The sequence below is a fragment of the Xiphophorus couchianus genome, chromosome 15 (assembly GCF_001444195.1).
Source record: "Xiphophorus couchianus chromosome 15, X_couchianus-1.0, whole genome shotgun sequence".
Classification (NCBI taxonomy): domain Eukaryota; kingdom Metazoa; phylum Chordata; class Actinopteri; order Cyprinodontiformes; family Poeciliidae; genus Xiphophorus; species Xiphophorus couchianus.
This window is the reverse complement of record NC_040242.1, coordinates 21,758,004-21,778,137: the sequence shown is the minus strand read 5'-3', so window position 1 is coordinate 21,778,137 and position 20,134 is coordinate 21,758,004. Positions and strand designations below refer to the sequence as shown.

General features: G+C 39.9%; 1 protein-coding gene across 7 annotated transcripts in view; it reads right to left on the bottom strand.

Annotated features, from left to right (window-relative positions):
- enah (ENAH actin regulator) overlaps positions 1–20,134 on the bottom strand; it is a 128,433-nt gene that overhangs the window by 53,667 nt on the left and 54,632 nt on the right. For all 7 annotated transcript variants that reach the window (XM_028040014.1, XM_028040013.1, XM_028040010.1 and 4 more), the window contains exons 2-3: positions 12,407–12,572; positions 8,499–8,676 (exon numbers count right to left, since the gene is read on the bottom strand). In XM_028040014.1, the coding sequence (XP_027895815.1) occupies positions 8,499–8,676; positions 12,407–12,572 (344 nt within the window). The remainder of the gene's footprint in view (positions 1–8,498; positions 8,677–12,406; positions 12,573–20,134) is intronic.

Here is a 20,134-nt window from a genome sequence, read left to right as displayed (position 1 = left end):
ACGTCGGTGCTAAAAATGAACCATGTTATTAATGTTGTTAGTAACATAGTAAACTTCATCAGGGCACGGGCATTGAATCACAGACAGTTTGTCGCACTTTTGGAGGACCATGCGTCTGAGCATAGTGACATCAGTTACCACACACCTGTCAGATGGCTCAGCCTGGGCAAAGTGCTAAAAAGAGTTTGGAATCTGAAAACAGAGATTCGAGAGTTTTGTAAGATGAAAGGCAAAGACATCCCAGAGCTCTCAGATGAGGACTGGATGGCAGATTTTGCATTTGCTGTTGATGTGACCGCACTGATGAATGACCTGAATACCAAACTGCAAGGCAGGGGCCTTTTTGTTCATGAAATGCACACCCTGGTGAAGGCTTTCATGAAAAAGATGTTGTTTCTTTCAAGCCAACTGGAGAACAACAATCTCACTCACATGCAAACCCTGAAAGAAGTCACACCATCAGCCGATCACCTCCGCAGGTACTCATCCATGTTAGGAGCATTGCATTGTGAGTTTTCAAGGAGATTTGAAGATCTCAGGACAATCGAGGATGAAATGCACATGATTTCCTCTCCCTTTACCTGCAGTGTGGATAATGCACCCAGTGATGTTCAGCTGGAACTCATTGACCTGCAGTCTGATGCAGTACTGGCAGAGCTCTTTAAATCAGGATCTCTGCTGGATTTCTACTCTTCTCTCAAAGAGGAGAACTTTCCAAACATGAAGAGACATGCTCAGAAGATGTTGGTTCTCTTTGGCTCTACCTACATATGTGAACAAACATTTTCAATGATGAAGTTCATGAAATCCAGTTACAGATCATCTCTCACTGACGATCATCTGTCAGCTGTGCTTCGCATCTCCACCTCAGACATTCAACCTGATTTTGATGCACTCGTTAAAGCCCAGCAGAGACTAGATTTCTCTCACTGAACAAGAAAAAATAACTTAAAAATGTAAAAAGTTTTAAATGGTTGAGTTGTGCATGATTTTAATTATATTGTGGTTATTTTTATTTGCATGTTTAGCGTGTTTTTATGATGTCGTTTTAGGGATTAATTGCCTTTCCCATTGTTTTGTGAAATTCGCTTGAATAAATTACATTTTTTGGAAGGCAACCTCATGTTTTCATTGCTTAATTATAACATGTACTCTTACCAGCTTGTCTAAACAATGCTATTTACTGCTTTTTACAAAGAAGTACAGTTCATATTATGCAGAATTGAGATCAGCCTTTTGGCCGGCCCTCCACAATATTTTCTGTTTCTCATGTGGCCCCATGGAAAAAATAATTGCCCACCCCTGCCTTGGACTAAGCCAACTAACCCCACAGGGCCTTGATAGGGTAAATACTCACTCCTTAAGATGATCTGAGCACGACTGATTTTCTGTTGATCCCGGGTGAAACACTGAACTCTCGCTACTGCAGGCATTTCGGTCAATACTGATGTGATGAAGCCTCAGGGATAGTTCTTTTTTTTAATCAAACTAACAGCAACAAAGAAGAAGAAATATTTTCATAAACTGATAACCATCCAACTTCTCTTCAGGTTATCCGGCCTCTGACTTTTCTTTCAGATACATAACCCTCAACAACTCCCCTTTCCTTCTTGCCACTAGTGCATTCACTTCTTCTCCTCCAACGGCAAAGTCTGCCTCTGCTGTGATCCAGCTGTGCAGCGTCTCACTTCACCAACCAATGTTTTGAAGCCAGAGAGAATGAGATCATGAAGTAATACAAATTTGGGGCAGGCGGACAGACTGAAGTCCAGGGGGCCCGGAGGGTCATGTAATGAAAGTGTGGCCACAAGCTGTCATGACAAAAGCACGAGCACATACCAGACTAATGTGGGGTGTTATACCACTAAGTGTTTACAGTGTAGTTGCAGCCTCATGTCCCCTGGCCAGCGGGGTCATGCTGTTTCTATGGGACAGGGGAAGAAGTGTCTTTCTGTGTGTCTTTCTCTGTTTCTGTGAGACTCCAGCTCTCTCAGGTTCCCCCAACTCTCCCCTCCCTCCACTTCACAGGTTTCATAAGACACAGAGCCACATGGGGTTCTGCTGGCAGCAACAGTGACGACTGAAAATAAATGACGCGCCTCAGTTAGCAACTTTTCACATGTCTCTATGGAGACAAGCTTTTGCCAAGTCTGAAAGAGGTGGACTAGAAAAATAGACCACAGAATTAGACGTGGCTAATCGGTACTTCTGCTTAAGTGTTAAACTGGCCAGATAAATAATTAAAATTAATGTCCAGCTCTTTCCCCTTATCTGAACTATTGGTGTTTATTATTAACCACAACCAAAAACAAACCAAAACTGGAGACCAGAACAGGGCAGTTTTCACCTTGGCCTCGGGCCAGGAGATGTGGCTGAAAAACGTATCATGATACAAGTGTTGCAGAACCGTCCATAATTATTGATTCCAAGGTGAGACCGTAGTATTTGGCAAGATGGCAAACTGCCAATCAATAATTCTATAGTCAAAGTTTGAGGTCCAAACCTAGATAGAGAAACCCGCAACGAATTAAATATGTCGAGAGATTTCAAAGACTTGACTAAATGCGTCTCCTGAACGCTCATGGCCCATCCATGTTCCCAATGCCAATGGAGACAAACCCAACTTGGCTAGAAATTAACCAGACATTAATCGGCTAGAGTGAGACCTGACAATGGAGAATCGGATTAACCTGATGAGTAAGCAAGTATTATCCTTAGGTTTTGAACCAACACATCGACATCAGAGTCCCAAACAGTAGACATATAAAGATCAAGTGGAATCCACACAATGGATCAGAAGCGCATTTGGATCTATTCAATAATCAGGGATAGATAAATGTAGTCAATCTAGCCAAGAATTTGCAGAAACACTTTATTTGAAGGGGTGTGCATAAGACTGACATGACACTGTCATAAACATGAAGGAGTCTTTATGAATGCCTATGACTGTTGTCATGAAGTGTCATTCAGTAAGTAATGACACTTTTAATGTTAAAGTGTCATTATTTACAAAATAATACAAAGTTGGTACTTCTAATGGACTTTCATGGCAACTTTGCATTAAAAGTGGCATTACTTACCGAATGACACTTCATGACAACAGTCATAGGCATTCACAAAGACTCCTTCATGTTCATGACAGGTGTTATGTCATGTTTATGACAGTGTCATGTCAGTCCTATGCACACCCCTTCAAATAAAGTGTTACCAAGTTTGCTATAGACTGTTCATTTCTTGCTGGCACTTAGAAAGACAGAACAGAAAGTATGAGGATTTGTCTGCGGGGGTTAGAGGAGACAGTCACGCTGCTGCTTACATTCCTCCTCTAACCATTTCAACAGAGGTCAGGGGGGTTCGGTTCTGATCCGTTATTCAGAGGCTCTGCCTAGACGTCTGCTGAGAAAGACTCTCTCATCAATCTGTCTGTGCATCTTTCCAAGACTTAAATCCATCTTAGAGAGAGGAATCAGTTTGAATACTTTCCATCTGCTGTCCAACATTTTTTTTTATTGTCGCCCTCCTACTGTGCCAGTTACTATGCAGCCAGACCGCAACAGAGACAAACGCCCCACCGGCAACCTGTGACCCATCCATCCATCCTCTCAACTCTGGCCTTTTTAGGAGAAAATTGTAACATGGATAAACAAAGTGATCATTGTCCTCGCAGGTTTGAAACCACAACACCCTGAGTCTGAAGAACAGAGCTGTATCCAGTTTCCTCTCTCAGATGGAAACTATTCTGTGTTTTGCTACTCACACATTCCTTCATGCCTTCCATGAGCACATGCCGATTATAAAATTCATTCACCTGGCTATGTGGGTACCTCACGCTATTCAACAGGGACCAATTGCAAGCAACTGGAAGGTTTGGAGGTTTTTTTTAACAGTTCGAATAATAAAGATGAGATTTCTTGGCTAACCATGTCAATCTGAGCTTCAAAAATGGACATCAAAGCAGCTCTGGGAGTAACAATTTCTGACCTGCAGAAATATTTATGAGGGTAAGAAATCAGTTTTACCTGCCAGATGGCCTACCATGTGGTTCCTTTTATTCGACGGACACTTTATTTGCAAGAAAGGAGGGATTCTGTAAAGGGCAAACATTATTACAGGATTTGAACATGTGTTCAGGTTCCTGTGATCCACTCCACGAGTGGTCAGTTTAAAGATGCTTTAAGGCAGGAATCTTTACTAGAGTTCATATGGTGGAATGTTCTCTTGTCCACAGTCAATTGGACTGAAGGTCTGCTTCTTAGATCGATGACCACAAAATGACTGATGGGCCATTCTTGCATTACAACCACAGCCTGTTTAAAATGAATAGATGAATTCACTGTGACGTCAGCAATGGGTCTGAGCTACAATTTTAAAGCCTCGGGTTAGGCAACCAGCCAATAACCATCATGGAGCTGAAAGAGACCATATTTGGACAAGCAAACGGAGCAGGAGACGCAAACTTGAACCATATTAGACCAAAAGTGCATACCTTTGAGATGCAATATTAACTTGTAGGATTGTTTCCAGAAACACCACCAAAAGTACAAAGCAGTGAACGTAACTAATCTAACAGCGGTGTGCATGTTCAGTTGGCTTGTAATGATAAATCCACGCTGGTAAATGACAGGATGCAAGATACTAGGTTCACAACAACAAGACAACATGTAAGCAACATGTTACAAACAAAGATTACATATTTCTTCAAAAGTATCCATACCCCACAATGTTTTTTATATTGTGACATTACAATCAGTGGCACAAAAAGTGCTTCAGAATTTCACCAGGGTTTTTGCAGACATTCAATTAAATTTAAGACAGAAAAACCTTTAAACATAAGGGATGGTTGGGGAATCATGCTGCATTACAATGAAGCATGGCAAAAACTGTGACATTTCTCAAGTTTGTTTGTGAAGGAACAAGATAGATGGATAGCTGAATGTTTGTAGCTTTTAGCAGCAGCTTTGTGCTCGTCACACTGCATTGGTTCTCTACACAGCCTTGACCCCCATCATACTTACAAGCTTTTTTTTTTTTACAGAATACACCCAACATCGAATGGGTTGGCGAGAGATGTAGAGAACATGAACTTTGTGCTGCCAACTAGTGGAACATATCCATAATAGATGCAAAAAAGCTAGATGGCTACTACAGACGCATAGCAGCTAGCTACCTCAATCGCCTCAAGTCACAGAATGCAATGAAGATGTCTGTGCACGACTCAAACTTCTAGCCGACTGAATAAAAATACATATGAGAATATACGAGAATAAAATGTCCTGCCAGGCCAAAATACAACTTTTGACTTTTTTATTTATAAAAAAGTCAATCATTTGAATTTCTCTCTTAGACCACAACCCACTTCCTCCATTATTATTATTATTATTATTATTATTATTATTATTATAGTCACAGTTCTGATTACAGACGCTCTCAGTGAGTGTCATCAACATATTTAAGGTTAACTTTCTTTATTTTAAATTAATTCAAGACATTTTAAGTCTTAATTTTAGATATACGACTTTAAGACATCTTAAAGGATGCATGGACATCTTGTACATAACTTTGTGTTGTTAGATCTCATAGTATCCTAACAACACACATTTAAGCTTGTTGTAAAATGACAATGCAGAAAAGGGAAAAAACACTTTTTCCACACCACTATAAACCAAATTTAAGTAGAATTGTAAAAGTTAGTGGCATAAAGATTGCTGTAATCATCATCCAGCTTGTTTGGTTCCAAGAATCTATTTGCACCAGCTGAAGACACACCGTGATTTATCTCTACAAGGATTATTGACTAAGACCAGGAACGGGTAAACACTGGTTGGCTAATGCTGCTGATGTTGACAGGACCGCGAAGCCCTTTAGATAAAAGCAGTTTACAGAGCTACACCGTAAATCACAGCTTTGTGTTTAGATGTTGCAGAGAGAGCCACAAAGCAAAGCACACAGATGGACCATTTCCTGCGTGACATTCTTTATGTAACAAAGTACAAATTCAATGTAGTATTTGTCGTACTGAGTTGCTTAAAGTCAAAACATCAGTACGATTGTACAGCAGGAAAGATTACAAGCTGTTTGAAACGAACGATTGGAACCTGGAAGCGTTTCAGAAATGATAGATGGAGGGTGAACCGGAGGGGAACTGTCAAGTCCAATGACGAGTGCGACAGGCACCACAGAGAGCAGCTCTCAGGACAGAAATACAGAAGCAAAACAGCGGGGTGAAAGGGGAGACCCTGACACTCTCCGCTGGCCTCCATATGCAGATCGCTGCCCTGCTGAGAGAGCAAACAGGCAAGATGAAGGAGGAAGAATTACAAAATGACTGAAAATGTGACGGAGAAGGCAAACAGGGCAGAAAATGGAAATTCTGCAGAACCAGAAAGGACAGGAGAATCAAGTAGGAAGAAAATTAAGAGAAAATAAGAGAAGTGTGATGAAGAGTCTGAGGCTGAAGTCTTCAGCTGTGCTGTTCGTTAGGCAGAATCAGTTTTCAAACAGAGAAGAGGAAGTCTGAAAGATGTGGAATGGTAAAAAGAATTAAACTAACGTCTGATTTAGTGTGTGGGTACGGGAGAAAAAATGGCAACAAATAATTCAATATGTTGCTGATTGGCTGAAGTCTGACCAAACTAGAGCTTTGGGATTCTTAAAAAAAAACAGACATGTTTGACAGATTTTCTCATTTTCATTTAGACTCCGTTAATCTGCCCTGGTTACTGTGTCTTGCATTAATTTAATCCCAAGTCGCTTTGTTTCTGATTATGTAATGTGTTTGACCACACAAACAGCAGGAAAATGTGTCTGCATCATTTACTATACTTTCTGTCATGCTAGATTTTGTCACGGCTCACAAACAAACCTCTACGCCATTAGAATAATGAGGCGCATCACTATCAGGTTAATTAGTGGATGGGATTAAATGTGATGAGAGGCATGGTTTAGGGGGAGAGGAGGGAACGGTACGGTGGAGGGTGAGTGGGGTAAAGGTGGAGGGCCTAAAGCAGAGCCTGCAGAGCTGCATCTGGATGCTGGGAGAACACTAAAGAAAACCTCTGCTCCCTTGATTACCAGCAGGAAAGGAGGAGAAAATCATGAGTTGTGTAACTAAAGCTTAAAAGGTGGTGGATAAAGATTAATTCTCACTGTGTAAATAATCTGTGAGCGGTTAAATAAAGAGCAGGAATCTCAACACATTTGTATTTTGAATATTTTTTAGTTCTTATTGTCAGGAGAAATCGCCAACTGATCAGAGTTAGACGATTATGGGCTTCAACAGTCCTGACTCAGGACCAGTGGGGCAGAAACCAAAAGGTTCCATCTTTTTTTGAGCAGTGAAAGCGTCATTCAGAAGCAGTACCAGCTTGCTCTGACAGCATTGTGCTGTGTTTACATTGTAACCGAGAAAAGACTCAAAGTTAGTTGTTCTCAGCATCAGTAGGGTGTTTAAAATGTAGTCAGAGGAAGAAGAGATTTCAGAAGCTACATAAAGCAGTATTACGCCATTCTTATAAAGAATATGTTTTGATAGGTATTTGTTAAAACTGTCACTATATTGTAACTGTATGTTATGAGTCGGATCTGTGAAAAAGAAAAAAAATCGATCTCCTCCACCTCCTCCCTGAGCTGCTGCTGAGTCAGAATTCTTTTGATTTGTCAGTGGCCCAAATCCTCTTTCGTAGTTTCAAGTTCATTTGCAAGACATGTTTTAAAAAGAGGAAGTGATAAATGTTACCGGCCTTAAGGGGACATCTTAGGTGTAGCACACAGCTGCACAAATGTGCATAAATGAAAACTACATAAACATAACTCTGATTGCACCAACTACACACCACAATACACACAAATCACATCAGACCATCTGCCTTCATCCAACTCTTCTCACATCATTCCAGTTCTCCACATCCTTTTTAGCCATTTCCATGGTTGTTCTCTTTACCCTTCAACATCATCTGCCAGAGACATCCACTGTCCTTCCCATCCATCCCAACCAAATGACAACTACGACCTGAATATGTTTCAGCAAAACCTCACTGCAAAAAAAAAAAAAGAATCTTAGAAAGTATTTTTTGTCATGTTTATAGAGTAAATATCTTAGTACACTTGAAACAAGACAAAATGAACATAAAGGTAACTTTTCAGCAAGATATAGGAGCTTGTTTTAAGTAAATAATTCATTTAAACCACTAAGTACCACTAAGGCTTTCACTGGCAGATTATGTCACTTATAAGTATTGGTATTAAGGAATTAACTTAAAACAAGCTCCTATATTTTGCTGAAAAGTTACTTGTAAGTTTCTGTTGTCTTATTTCAAGTATGCCAAGATATTTGCACTAGAAAGTAAACCCTAAATACTTTTAAGATTTTGTGACTTTGCAATGCTGCCGAACAACAACTACATTATGCCATCAGTAAGATTGAAGAAAAGTTTGCCAAGTGACAGGCCAACACTGACTGCATAGATACGTGTCCACTAGAAGAAAGCTCTGAGGCTCACCTGTGTCCTGGGAGTTGAGCACCTCCAGTGCGTGCATCATGGCACTGGCAAACACATTGGCGTCTTCCTTACTACCGAAGTTGAGGCCGTAGACCTGTCGAGCGTCCCGCCACTGGTGGAAGGTCTGCGTGGCCTGGTTGTATTTCAGCCCCTTGGGAATGGCACAGTTTATCACCACCTTTAGATAGGGACAGAAGAGGCAACATTCAGATTATCAGAAATAATTGACAGAAGAAGTTGCCAAAGCAGGTTTTGTATGTAGTGGAGTGAGAAGTTTCAAACTGGAGCAGACAATATGATAAACTGAGGCAAGTCCAAAGAGAAGAAATGTGAAATTCTGTTTAACACCTTAATGAGAAAATCAGAAATCAGCTGTAATTGATGATCAGTCAGTGATGGTAAACTGTGCTTAACTTAAAAATTCTGGCAGAGTTCTGGACATCTAAAATGATAAGGATCTACGTATATTCTGTATATTATGGAATCCACACACACAGATTGCCATTTTAATAACCCCAGCTGCAACAGCAGAACTATAAACAGATTATATAGCATTTGATTTATCATCATAAGTTCCTTAGTTTACGGTGTCATTGCTCTCTGACCCACAAACACACGCACACATACAGTATGTCCTGTGATATTACCTCTGCTCTCATTACAAATAAGTGGATTACTGCTTTTAATTAGTTAATGTTAGAAAAAAAATATCAAAGGCTATTCTTATATTGTCTTAAATTATTGCAATTGAATGTTTACACATCATATTCATATAAAGTCCTATAATGACATCTCTTGAACCCATTCAGCATGCAGGACGGCTGCACCACTGACTTGTTACTCTCTGGCCTCCAGTTGAGTGCTGTTATGCACTTTGATTACAAATGATGATTGTGTAATACTCCAATAGCAGCAGAGTGAAGGAATGTACGTGCCTCCAGTTGAATGCAATCACTTACTACACTGAGCAGTGAAAGTGATCACCTGCCCACATATGTGGTTCTTCCCAGGAGCTTAGGCCTGTCTGTGTTTACTGCTAAGGTTTTTATCACCACACTGATGAATGAAGTCACTCTGTAAAACTGGAGGAAATGAATAGCAATGGGCCAGGCTGGCTGAAATGATAGCTTAATCAAAGATTTTAAGAGGTGGAATATTGCAAACAATACAGCATATGAAAATATCGGTATGGTAAGTTATTTATCAAAGTAATGAAATCAGCCTGCATGCTGCATGATGGTGCAGTTGGTAGTCTGGTAGCAGGAAGGTTCTTTTTTAAAGAATTGTGATTTCAATGCTGACCCAAGTAACAATGATCAGTAAACTCAATACAGCCAAACTTCACAAATTGCATCCTAAATTTAGTTTAGCAAAAAAGACAGAAAAAAAACTTAGCAACCTAGATGTGTTTTAAAAGCTGTGTACAGGAAAGGGAGTATTTGTGAAGAGATAGAATAATTCTGAAAAGTAATCCAAGAAGTATACTTTCACAGACAAAGAAAATCCATGAAAAATAGCAAAAGCATAACCTGATCAGCCCTGTGGTGGGGAAGCATCTTTACACCGTGTTCCAAATTATTATGCAAATTGGATTTAAGTGTCATAAAAATAAAATTTTTTGTTGTGCTATTAGATTTATAGATGGTATTGTGTGTCAGGGTTCTTTGAATCACTATAATTAATTTCAGAAAGCTGGTTGATTAGTTTGTCTGATGAGCTCAATCAAAGGAAATCTACTTAAGAAGGATGTTCCACATTATTAAGCAGGCCACAGGTTTCAAGCAATATGGGAAAGAGAAAGGATCTCTCTGCTGATGAAAATCATCAGATAGTGTAGTGCTGTATGACAAGATATGAAAACATTAGATATTTAAACAAAACTGAAGTGTTATCATCCTGTGAAGAGATTTGTGGCTGATTCAGAACAAAGATGGGTTTGCACAGATAAAGGCAGAATGAGGAAGGTTTCTGTTAGACAAGTTCATCGGATTAAGAGAGCAGCTGTTAAAATGTCCTTACAAAGCAGCAAACAGTTATTTGAAGCTGCTGGTGCCTCTGGAACCTCAAGGTGGAGGATCCTCCAGAGGCTTGCAGTGCATGAAGCTACTATTGGGCCCCTAACCAGAGCTCACAAGCAGAAACGGTGGCAGTGGGCCCAGCCGTACATGTAGATTAATTTTCAAACAGACTTGTTCACTGATGACCGCTGTGCAACCATGGATGGTCCAGATGGACGCAGTAGTGGATTGGTGGTGGATGGTGGATGGCCACCACATCCCAACACGGCTGTGACGTCAGCAAGGAGGTGGTGGAGTCATGCTTTGGGCCGAAATCATGGGGAGAGAATCATTGGTCCTTCAGAGTCCATGAAGGTGTGAAAATGACCTCAGCAAAGTATATGGACTTTCTGACTGATCACTTTCTTTCATGGTTCAAGAAGAAGAGCCACATCTTCAGTAGCAAAATCATTTTCATGCATCACAATGCACCATCTCATGCTGCAAGGAATACCACTGTGTCATTGGCTGCTATGAGAAACTCATGGTGTGGTCACCATCCTCCTCTGACCTCTGACCTCAACCCTATTGAGAACCTTTGGAGTTTCCTCAAGCAGAAGATCTGAGGGTGAAATGCAGTTCATATCAAACCAGCAGCTCTAGGAAGGTTTTCTGACATCCTGCAAAGATTCAACAGAAACTTTCCACAAACTCACAAGTTCAATGGATCAAGAATTGTGCTGTGATATCAAAGAAGATCCTTTGTTAACATGTAACTCAGTCTGTTAAGATGTTTTTGATTGAAATAGCTTTTGATTTTAGTACATGTGACCATTTAATGCTGCACATTCAAAGAATGACCGTTTGCAGTACTTTATAATCCATAAAATGTTCAGAAAATCTGCTGTGCAGAATTATTTGGAACAGTGAGTTTTGAGTTTTTTATTTTTGAAAGAAAATACTGTTCTCATCTTCAGTAAAATTTGATTTATACTGTAATAGTTCATGACTTGAAAATTATACTGACCATCATTTGCATTGACCATGTCAGAAAATCTGAGAAAATATCACTTGAATAATAATTTGGAACACAGTGTATACTGTGCATAATCAACACAAAAATATTTTTGTTGTAATGTAACTTTTTCCTCAGCAGTGCAGTATTTTCTGATTTGAGATGATACATGATATAAATCTGATAATATGTCATAGAACTAGATGTGTTTCCATCCAATTGTCAGAAATTTTAAGCAAACTTTTTAAGTATTGTAAAAAAAAAAAAAAAAAAAAAAAGGGAGTTAGGTGTGTTTCCATCTACTGGTTTGGAGTGAATCCAGAAGGCTAGTGGGAGCACATAGATATTGAATAAGAGGTTTCTCAGGATTGAGCCTTGGGGAACCCCACATGTCAGTTTCCATTAGTTTCATAATTTTGCAGCATTCGAGTCAGACACCATACATCCTGGAGATCCTGGGAATTTGCAGTATGAGCAGACTGTAGCGCATTCGCACTGTCCTTGTAAAGGATTCAGGATGAGAGTTCAAAAACAGCTTCGTTAAAGTCTGCATCTTTAGAAAAACCTGGGTTTGCTTTGGGAACTATCCCAGCTGCTCTCATGTCTCACTTCATTGTCAGCTTCCCTCCAGAAACTCTTTGTTTCCACTCTATGCAGTGTGAAGAGTGTGAGGAAACACTGTGTACTGCTACAAGCAGATGGCAACAAAAGGCTGACTGTAAACACACAAAGACTCGTTGAGAGTTTTGCAGAAGCACTTGTCCTTAAACACTTTAGTTAACTCCTCAGATCCCACATGGAGCCGCCTCAAATAAAACATACATGGTCTTTTTATAAAAGAAAAAAATAAATAAATAAATAAAAAGACATGTTTAGGTCACATGACCCCACTCTACCTGATGATCCTGGATCTTACGTCCCACCACGCGGAAGGCATTGTTGCCCGTGTGGTGATAGATGTGGACTCTGCTGAAGCCTGTGGAGCCTCCAGCAGGGACCCACTTCTTGTTGGCATCGTCGTACACCATGACAGCAGCCCGTGCCTGGCAGATGCTCTGTTCACTGCATCAACACACACACAGAAAGTAGACATCAAGTAATGGCTTTTTGACTATAGATACGTTGCAGGGTGATGTCACAAGCGCAAGATCTCACCCTCCATCTTGCTGCAGGGTGACGATGAAAAACATTGGTTTTAGCTGTCAAGTTGTCAATGTAACGTTTTAAATGTTAAATGTTTGTTAAATGCGTGATATATAAAAGAATAAGGGGCACAGTGCTTTGCTACTAATTGTCAAAACTCCAACAACTTCAAACCAAGGTCAGGAGAAAGTTTTAAGTAAAAAAATAAATAAAAAATTGCGACGGAGAGGGAAATAGGTTAGTTACGCTAGCTTGACTTTCACTACCTTAGCAAGTAGATGTGCTGTGGAATTTGGTGTTTTTCAGTTCTGTTAAAAAAAAAAAAGGTGACCTTTACACCAACTGACAGATCATCAGAAGAGAAGGTATTTAAATTAGCTAATCCACCACCGCTGTGTTCATAGGATCACTTACTAATAACCACTAAACAAAACAACAAGCCTGAAAATCACAATACTGTAATACAGTGGTTCTCAAACTTTTTTCAGTGATGTACCCCCTTAAAAATATATTTTTAGTCAAGTACCCCCTGACACGGGCAAAACATTTTTGGAATTAAAAAGGGGTACAGTGCTGTAAAATCACTGTCTGGTTTATTAAAGCCAAACAACTTATATCAGTGAACCTGACAAATACACCCATATTGCAAACATTGCATGGTTAAACAAAAAAGAAAAACAGAAGACGGTGACCACCAGGAAGGTATAAAACCAGTCAAACCGTTTTATTTTAAAGGATATTGAAACTAAATACTGAATATAAAATTCAGTGCATGAACACACATTTATATTTTATCGAACTTTTCACAAAATAATTTTTCCCAAGACTTATTATGAGGAGCCTACTGATTTTTTAAAGATATTTTGAAAAGCTTCACGTACCCCCTCCAGTACCTCCACGTACCCCCAGGGGTACACGTACCCCCATTTGAGAACCACTGCTGTAATAGACTGAATCCTTTATTCTTTGTGTGACAAATGTTTGCATGTTTTTTGATGTTGAATATTGATATATCAGTGGAGCTGTTGTCAGTTGGTATGGTAACGGATCTGTGTGTAGCATAGCTGACACAGAGAGCAAGAAATATAAAGAATATGAATGGTTTTGAGTTATTCTTCCACAATTTTTCTCCATTATTTTTTGCATTGCTGTAATGCAGCAAAGGGAAAAATAATACCTACATATTAGCTATTATTATCATGAGCAGGTTTTTACCCTCCAGTAAGGAGCTGGAGGACATGATTTTGCACGCATGATGTCACGTTGCAAAGTGGCTATAGGCTAATCAAACAAGGACAGCTCAGAAAAAGAGTGATTAGCAGAGTCGATTTTTTTCCTCATTTTAAGACAAATATTTGCTATAGTTAAATACATCCTGATACATGTCTACCTATGATTGAAATAATCTTAAGTTTCAGTCATGTTTCACTTAACAGAAAACTGAAGTAAGTGACTGGATATGATGCTAATCTTTCTGAGCGACTGTGTTCACTAGATGCATCAAAACTAAAAACATCTACCAGTCCCAGGCTATAAATGCTTAAAGCAACAGCATGCACATGATGCACATTTGTTACGTTTAATAAAAATGAAATACAAAAAGGAAGGTGACACACTTTGATCTATAAACAACATCTGCAATCAAGACCCTGCTGCAGCCTGATAGCAATAAAATAGAAGTTGGCAGGTCAGACCACACAGGTATCTGTAAAGCACACAGGAAGCGCCTGACTGGTGCATCTAAATAAGTGGAATGCCTTGGTGATGCAAGTTACAGACAGAATGTGAATCCCAGCAGTGAAGCAGGAAGTGACAGCAAAATGCTCAGAACGAAAGCTACAAAATATATAAGTGAATAAAAATAAAAAAAAGGCGTGATAAGAAGTGAAAAGCACTGGAAAGGAAGGATGACACTTAACACACAAATTGTCTGTTAACTAGTACTCTCAAAAACAAAAAAAAACATCTGAGGCATTCACAGAAGCTAGCTAACTGCTAATTGAAATGCACCCAGGTGGAGGGTTATGAATACCTCTGATAAGCACTTCAGAGCTTCCATCTCACTCGTGGTAAAAAAAATAAAAAAATTAAACAAATAAACGAAGAAAAGGCAGCCAATCCTAAAAGTTTGCAAATCTCACATTTCTTTCATCACAAAACCTGAACACCTCGGCAAATGTTCCTTCCTGAACAGCAGCAACACGATGTAAAAGCTCATGAAGGTATTTTAAATCTCAAACATCTAAAAGACGCATAAAGAGTCAAGATCTCATCTGTCTTTGTCTTTCTATCCAATTACATTAATGTGAAGAATCTAAAGGAGCAGCTGATGGAGGGCAGTTATTTATTGGTTTTTGTCCGGGACGAGAGGAGAAAATTCTGTAAAATTACTATATTTAACTTTGTATTAAAATATGAATGTGTGCGTTATACTGAATGTTGTAAATTATTGTAAACAAAATTAAGCAAGGAGACATGCATGATAATTCAGCTCAGTCAAAGGCCTGTACAGATTCGTGGGAAGACTGACTGCTACTGAGATCCTTCCTGTCCTTCATTATCTTTAAGGATATTTGGATGATATGACTTCCCTCAATATTGAATAAAGTCTTTTTGATTTGAAATTGAAAACTTCATCCAAAGAGGTTTGTCCTCAAGCATCTTTGATGAAAACGAGGGAAAACTCAGGAACCCAACTCTTTCACATCCAATAAAAATACAATCAGTATCAGAAGTGATCAGATTCTGATTCCATGGAGTCACTAACAGAGGGTACTCTGATTTTAAAAACATATTTACAGATTGCACCTTGGTTTATGGAGCTAGTTTAGAGAGTAAACGGAACAATATTGGACTTTAATTCACTTGACTGGTGCATAATACTATTGTTGACTCTCCTTATGTTATTGTTCCCACATTTACAGAATTTCAGCAGGTAGAATGTATTCTAGCCTCTCTTCTCTCCTCCATTTAGTAGCCTGACTAAAATTCTCGAGCATAAAAAAAGTCAGGATGATGGACCAGTTTCACTGATTAATTTCATTATTACATAAATAGGTTCTGTCTGCTACAGAGCAAGGTGACAAAGACAAAAAAAAAATGTGCGGATTGTACAAATTTAGGAGCAGAGAATGAGATTTGAGATGAGAATATTTTTATCTCCTTCATTAATGTTAATGAAGCAGGAGAGTTGGAGGAGAGCTTCTGACTTCAAAGAGGAACTGAGCAGCTCCAGGGGCCAACATGATGTCACTTCCTGCTGGTATGGGAGGGTGGAGAGGCGCTGCTGGGATGCAGCGGCTGAGGCAGAGATGAGTGAAGCAGCAGGAAATGGGCTGAGGGCTGAATGATCACAACCCCGCCTGATCCAACCGCCCGGTGAGAACGAAAGGTCTCACCACTCAGCTAGAAAACCAACCCAGGAAAAGGAAGAGAAATGCAGAACTGGACACTGTGACACATCCTCTGTTTATACTGATTCGCCCCGTCACTCCCGCTGCTGGAAATTGTGACTAATTTCGCTGCTGGTAGGCCAAAGTTATGCAACCAAAAGACTGTGTTGTCTAAAAATAGGAACAAACCAAAACGGGGCAGCCGAATCCCCCTACTCAGTGGGTCTGCCAAGCACAATGCGGGGAATGAATGATGACTCAGGGTTTTGTTCCGTCAGCTATGTGACTCTGCTAAGTCTTAGGGGAGCACATGTGGAGGATCACAGCGCTGTCCGTTAGCAGTGGCATCAATCTCCACTCTGCAGGCCAGATGAGATGGGTCCCACTCCATGTGACGAGACACAGATGTTTATTAATGACGGAAGTACATTCTCAATCTGAATGCATCATCTTAATTGAGAATCTTTTCTAACAATCTTTACACACATAAGAAAAAAAAGGTTGAGGTTACATTAACAAAAAGCCTGAACAAAAATTAGCTCCACAGGAAATTTCAGTCATTGTCAGCTAAAATCTACGCGTGACAAAAACACAAGGATGAAAAAAACCCATGACTTCCACGCAAGGCAAATTTTATTATCCTTCTAATGCCCACAACAATCCTGTTCAGAAATGATCTTAACCCACACAGACTATTATCCCACTAATCAGGGGTCAGTTTAATGCAATAAAAGCTTTGTATAAGATCTTAACATGACTGCTTGGTCATGTAGCTATTCCAAGAATATGATGGAGTAGGGACAGAGTCACTTGGGAAATGTTAAAAAAAAAAAAAAACCTTCAAAGGCTTTTATGCAAAATCAACTTTTTTGAGCTTTACGTCATATTATAATGTTATTCCCTCATCAATAACATACCCAGAGTGTTGCTTTGTTTCTTTTAATGTATATTTGAGAAATCCTTCAATCTCCCATAGCAACCATTAAGGAGTAACTTGAAGCTGCAGGAGGTGACCGTTATAAATTTATTTATTTATTTTACATATTTACTAAAAATTCACCATGCAGTGACTGTAAAAACACATAAAAGGCAGGTAATCATATATATCAATATATATATTTTAAAAAATCGACCTACTTCGATCTGCAGAAATACACCACTCTGTCCACCAACCAATCAGAGGCAGGAGGAGGGTATTAGCGCTGTCAATCACCCTGAGGTACACAGTTGTTTCTGACCAAGCAACAACTGTGCTTGGTCAGTTGTTTCAGTTAGTGGTCCGTGAGGTACTGCATGTAAACGACAGTTTATTCGCCGTGACTTGAGCTCAAAGTGCGACGCCACAGCTAGCTTACCAAAGGGTTGTGTTTTCATTTCAGGTTGCATCATATATTAAGATGTGTTATCACGGGGACAATTTCAAGTTAGGTGGTCCGTGACTGTTTGTTAAATGGGTTGAGTGGTCCTCAGCCTGAAAAATTTTGAGAAACACTGCTCTAAAAGATTCTTTATGGCCTAAACACAACCACAGCCAGTACAATCTGCTGATTCCATTCTTAATCATCCCTCAGAGCACACAAACCGCTGAAAAAATAATTATAGCGATCCCCGTTACAAACAGCTCTTTCAATAGATTGAAAGTGACTCTGCAGCACATGCTTTTTGTCCTGCTCCCCTCTGAAAGACCAGCTTCAGCTACTCCCATTAGAAACCCTCCTAACCTGAGTCATGCGGTGCAAGATGGAACATGGGAATCTTCTCCAAGCTGGGAAAAGGAAATCCACAGAGACTCCCACGCATAAACGTGAAGAAAAGAAAGGCAGATTGGTGGCTAGCTATGGGTTTGATTAAAAGGGAGTGCAGCTGGCTTTACAGAGAAACAAGTTCAGAACAGGAGATGTCTACAGAGACATCTGCATCCTTCCTTTCTCTTTGCTCTCCACATGTGTTTGTAGTTTTCAGCTTGTGGTTTTTTGTTTTTCCTCTGGAAAGATTTCTATACCACTAACTGACCTTCCTCAGCCATCCCCCCCTCTAACATCCTTCTGATTCTCTTTTTTCTTCCCTTCATGAATCAGTCATTATTTGTTTGGTGGAGCAGAGTGTTTCCAGTCCATATGAAAGTGATCAGGATCAGACCAGGAGGCTGAAAACGTCCCTGTTCAGTCATAGCCTACAGCTGTTGGACCAATGTCTGCTATGGCTCTAATGAAGACTTCCCAAAGTGGGCCCAGGAGGGTCCACATGAATTCAGCGCAACAATTTCAGAAGCTCATCAACGTGTAATAGGAAACATGGACTAGATCACAGTTTCTCCTACAGTCATCTACTTCTGTGTAGATGAAGCCTCAACTGCTTCATCTTTATGGCTTCTGTTAAAATTAACATCTTTGTGCTTTACCATGCAAGATGGATTTCTAGTGTCTCCAAAGAAAGGGCTGCAGGAGTGATAATAAAAATCAGATGCTGTTAATTTCACATTTCATCAGGCAGAATGACAGTTAGCTTTATAAAAGAACACAAAGCTTGCATCGGGTTGTACTCAAGATCAACAAACTCCTTTAATCAGCAAACATACACCTGGGTCTTTGTCCAAACTAGTCAGACTTTACTGGGGTTGGAAAGTTAACCGTGCACCAAGAACTATTGAAGGCAAGGACACAAAAACCTCTGAAGACAACATAAGCACAACCTTCTTCTTCACAGAATGTAAGCAAAATGGAGAGGCAACTGATTTTAACAGTTGTTCATGGGACATTTCTCATTCCCAGAATGCCCTGCGCTTTGGTCTACTTCCTGCTTTTGGAGCAGTCCACATATACATCCGAACCACACCAGAGTTCACTTCAACCAAACAAAGACTTGGGTTTGTAGGCAAACTGGAGATTGCTTTTTGATCCAGATCAGAGTTCAATTGCGAATACACACCTCCCCAAATGAACCGGACTTTCAGAGTTTGATTAAAGTGGACTAAACAGGGCTGATGTGAATGCACCTTTAATTAGACCAATGTACCAGGATATCTCTGGTAGTTGTATAGAACATGATCAAAATGGTTAAACCAGGCTTCAAGTGATGAAGACTGCATATGTTAATAAAAAACCCAAATTAACAATTAGCCAAGTCCCTAAACTTTCAGGTTTGTTCTAAAGTCACCCTGAAACTCACCAGGAGAAGCAACTTTATTTTAGCCATTTCAGCGTGCTGTGTCCAGAAACTCTGGAGAGAGATGAGTGACAAACTTCTATTCTCTCCTCACAGGAACTAAAGAAGGAGGAAAATTCGAATCTGATTGTAGATTTTGTTTATGTGAAGCCATGGAATCAATAGTATTGGCCAGCAGCACAAAAAAATTAAGTGCAACCAATCAATGTGGCCAGCAGATGAGAACAGATCATTACACGCCAACGTGGTTAACGTCAATACCAAACACCTACGCAGTCGGACCATGCTGCCTTTTCAGAGAGGATCCAGACTGATCTGTCACTCTTGCCAGACAGCGCCACAGGATTTTTGCAGTGTGTCTACATGCATCAGCCCATCATTCATACTGCTATATGTGTGTTTGGAGAGTTCATACTCCTAAGCACACACACACACAATATGCTGGAGACAGGAGAAAAGACCCTGGGCTTCCAGCAATGAGTCATCTACTCCAGAAGATGGTGGTGGGAAAAAAGACAGAGCAGGCGAAGCCCGATGTGTGGCACGATTGCAGCAAAAACACCTGAGGTGTGACAAAGAAGACATCACCACTAGTGGCTATATATAACCGAACAAAACCTACAGGTACACAATGGGGCGTGTGTGTGTGTGTGCTGCAAATAGACACACTATCTATTCACAGCCACCTAAATAGAGGCAGGAGTAGTTCGAAATGTTATTTGCAGAACAAACCAAAAATCTTTATCTGGATTCATGAGCGCCATTTGTTTTATTCATTTGATAAAGAGAGCTGTTGGTTAGGCTGATTTATAACCGGAAGGTTGCAACAAAGAAAAATGGCTGTCACTTTTTCAATTACAAGGCAAAGGAGTACAATAGAAACTGCCACCTTTGTGTTTTAGACCACAACTAATCACCCAAGTT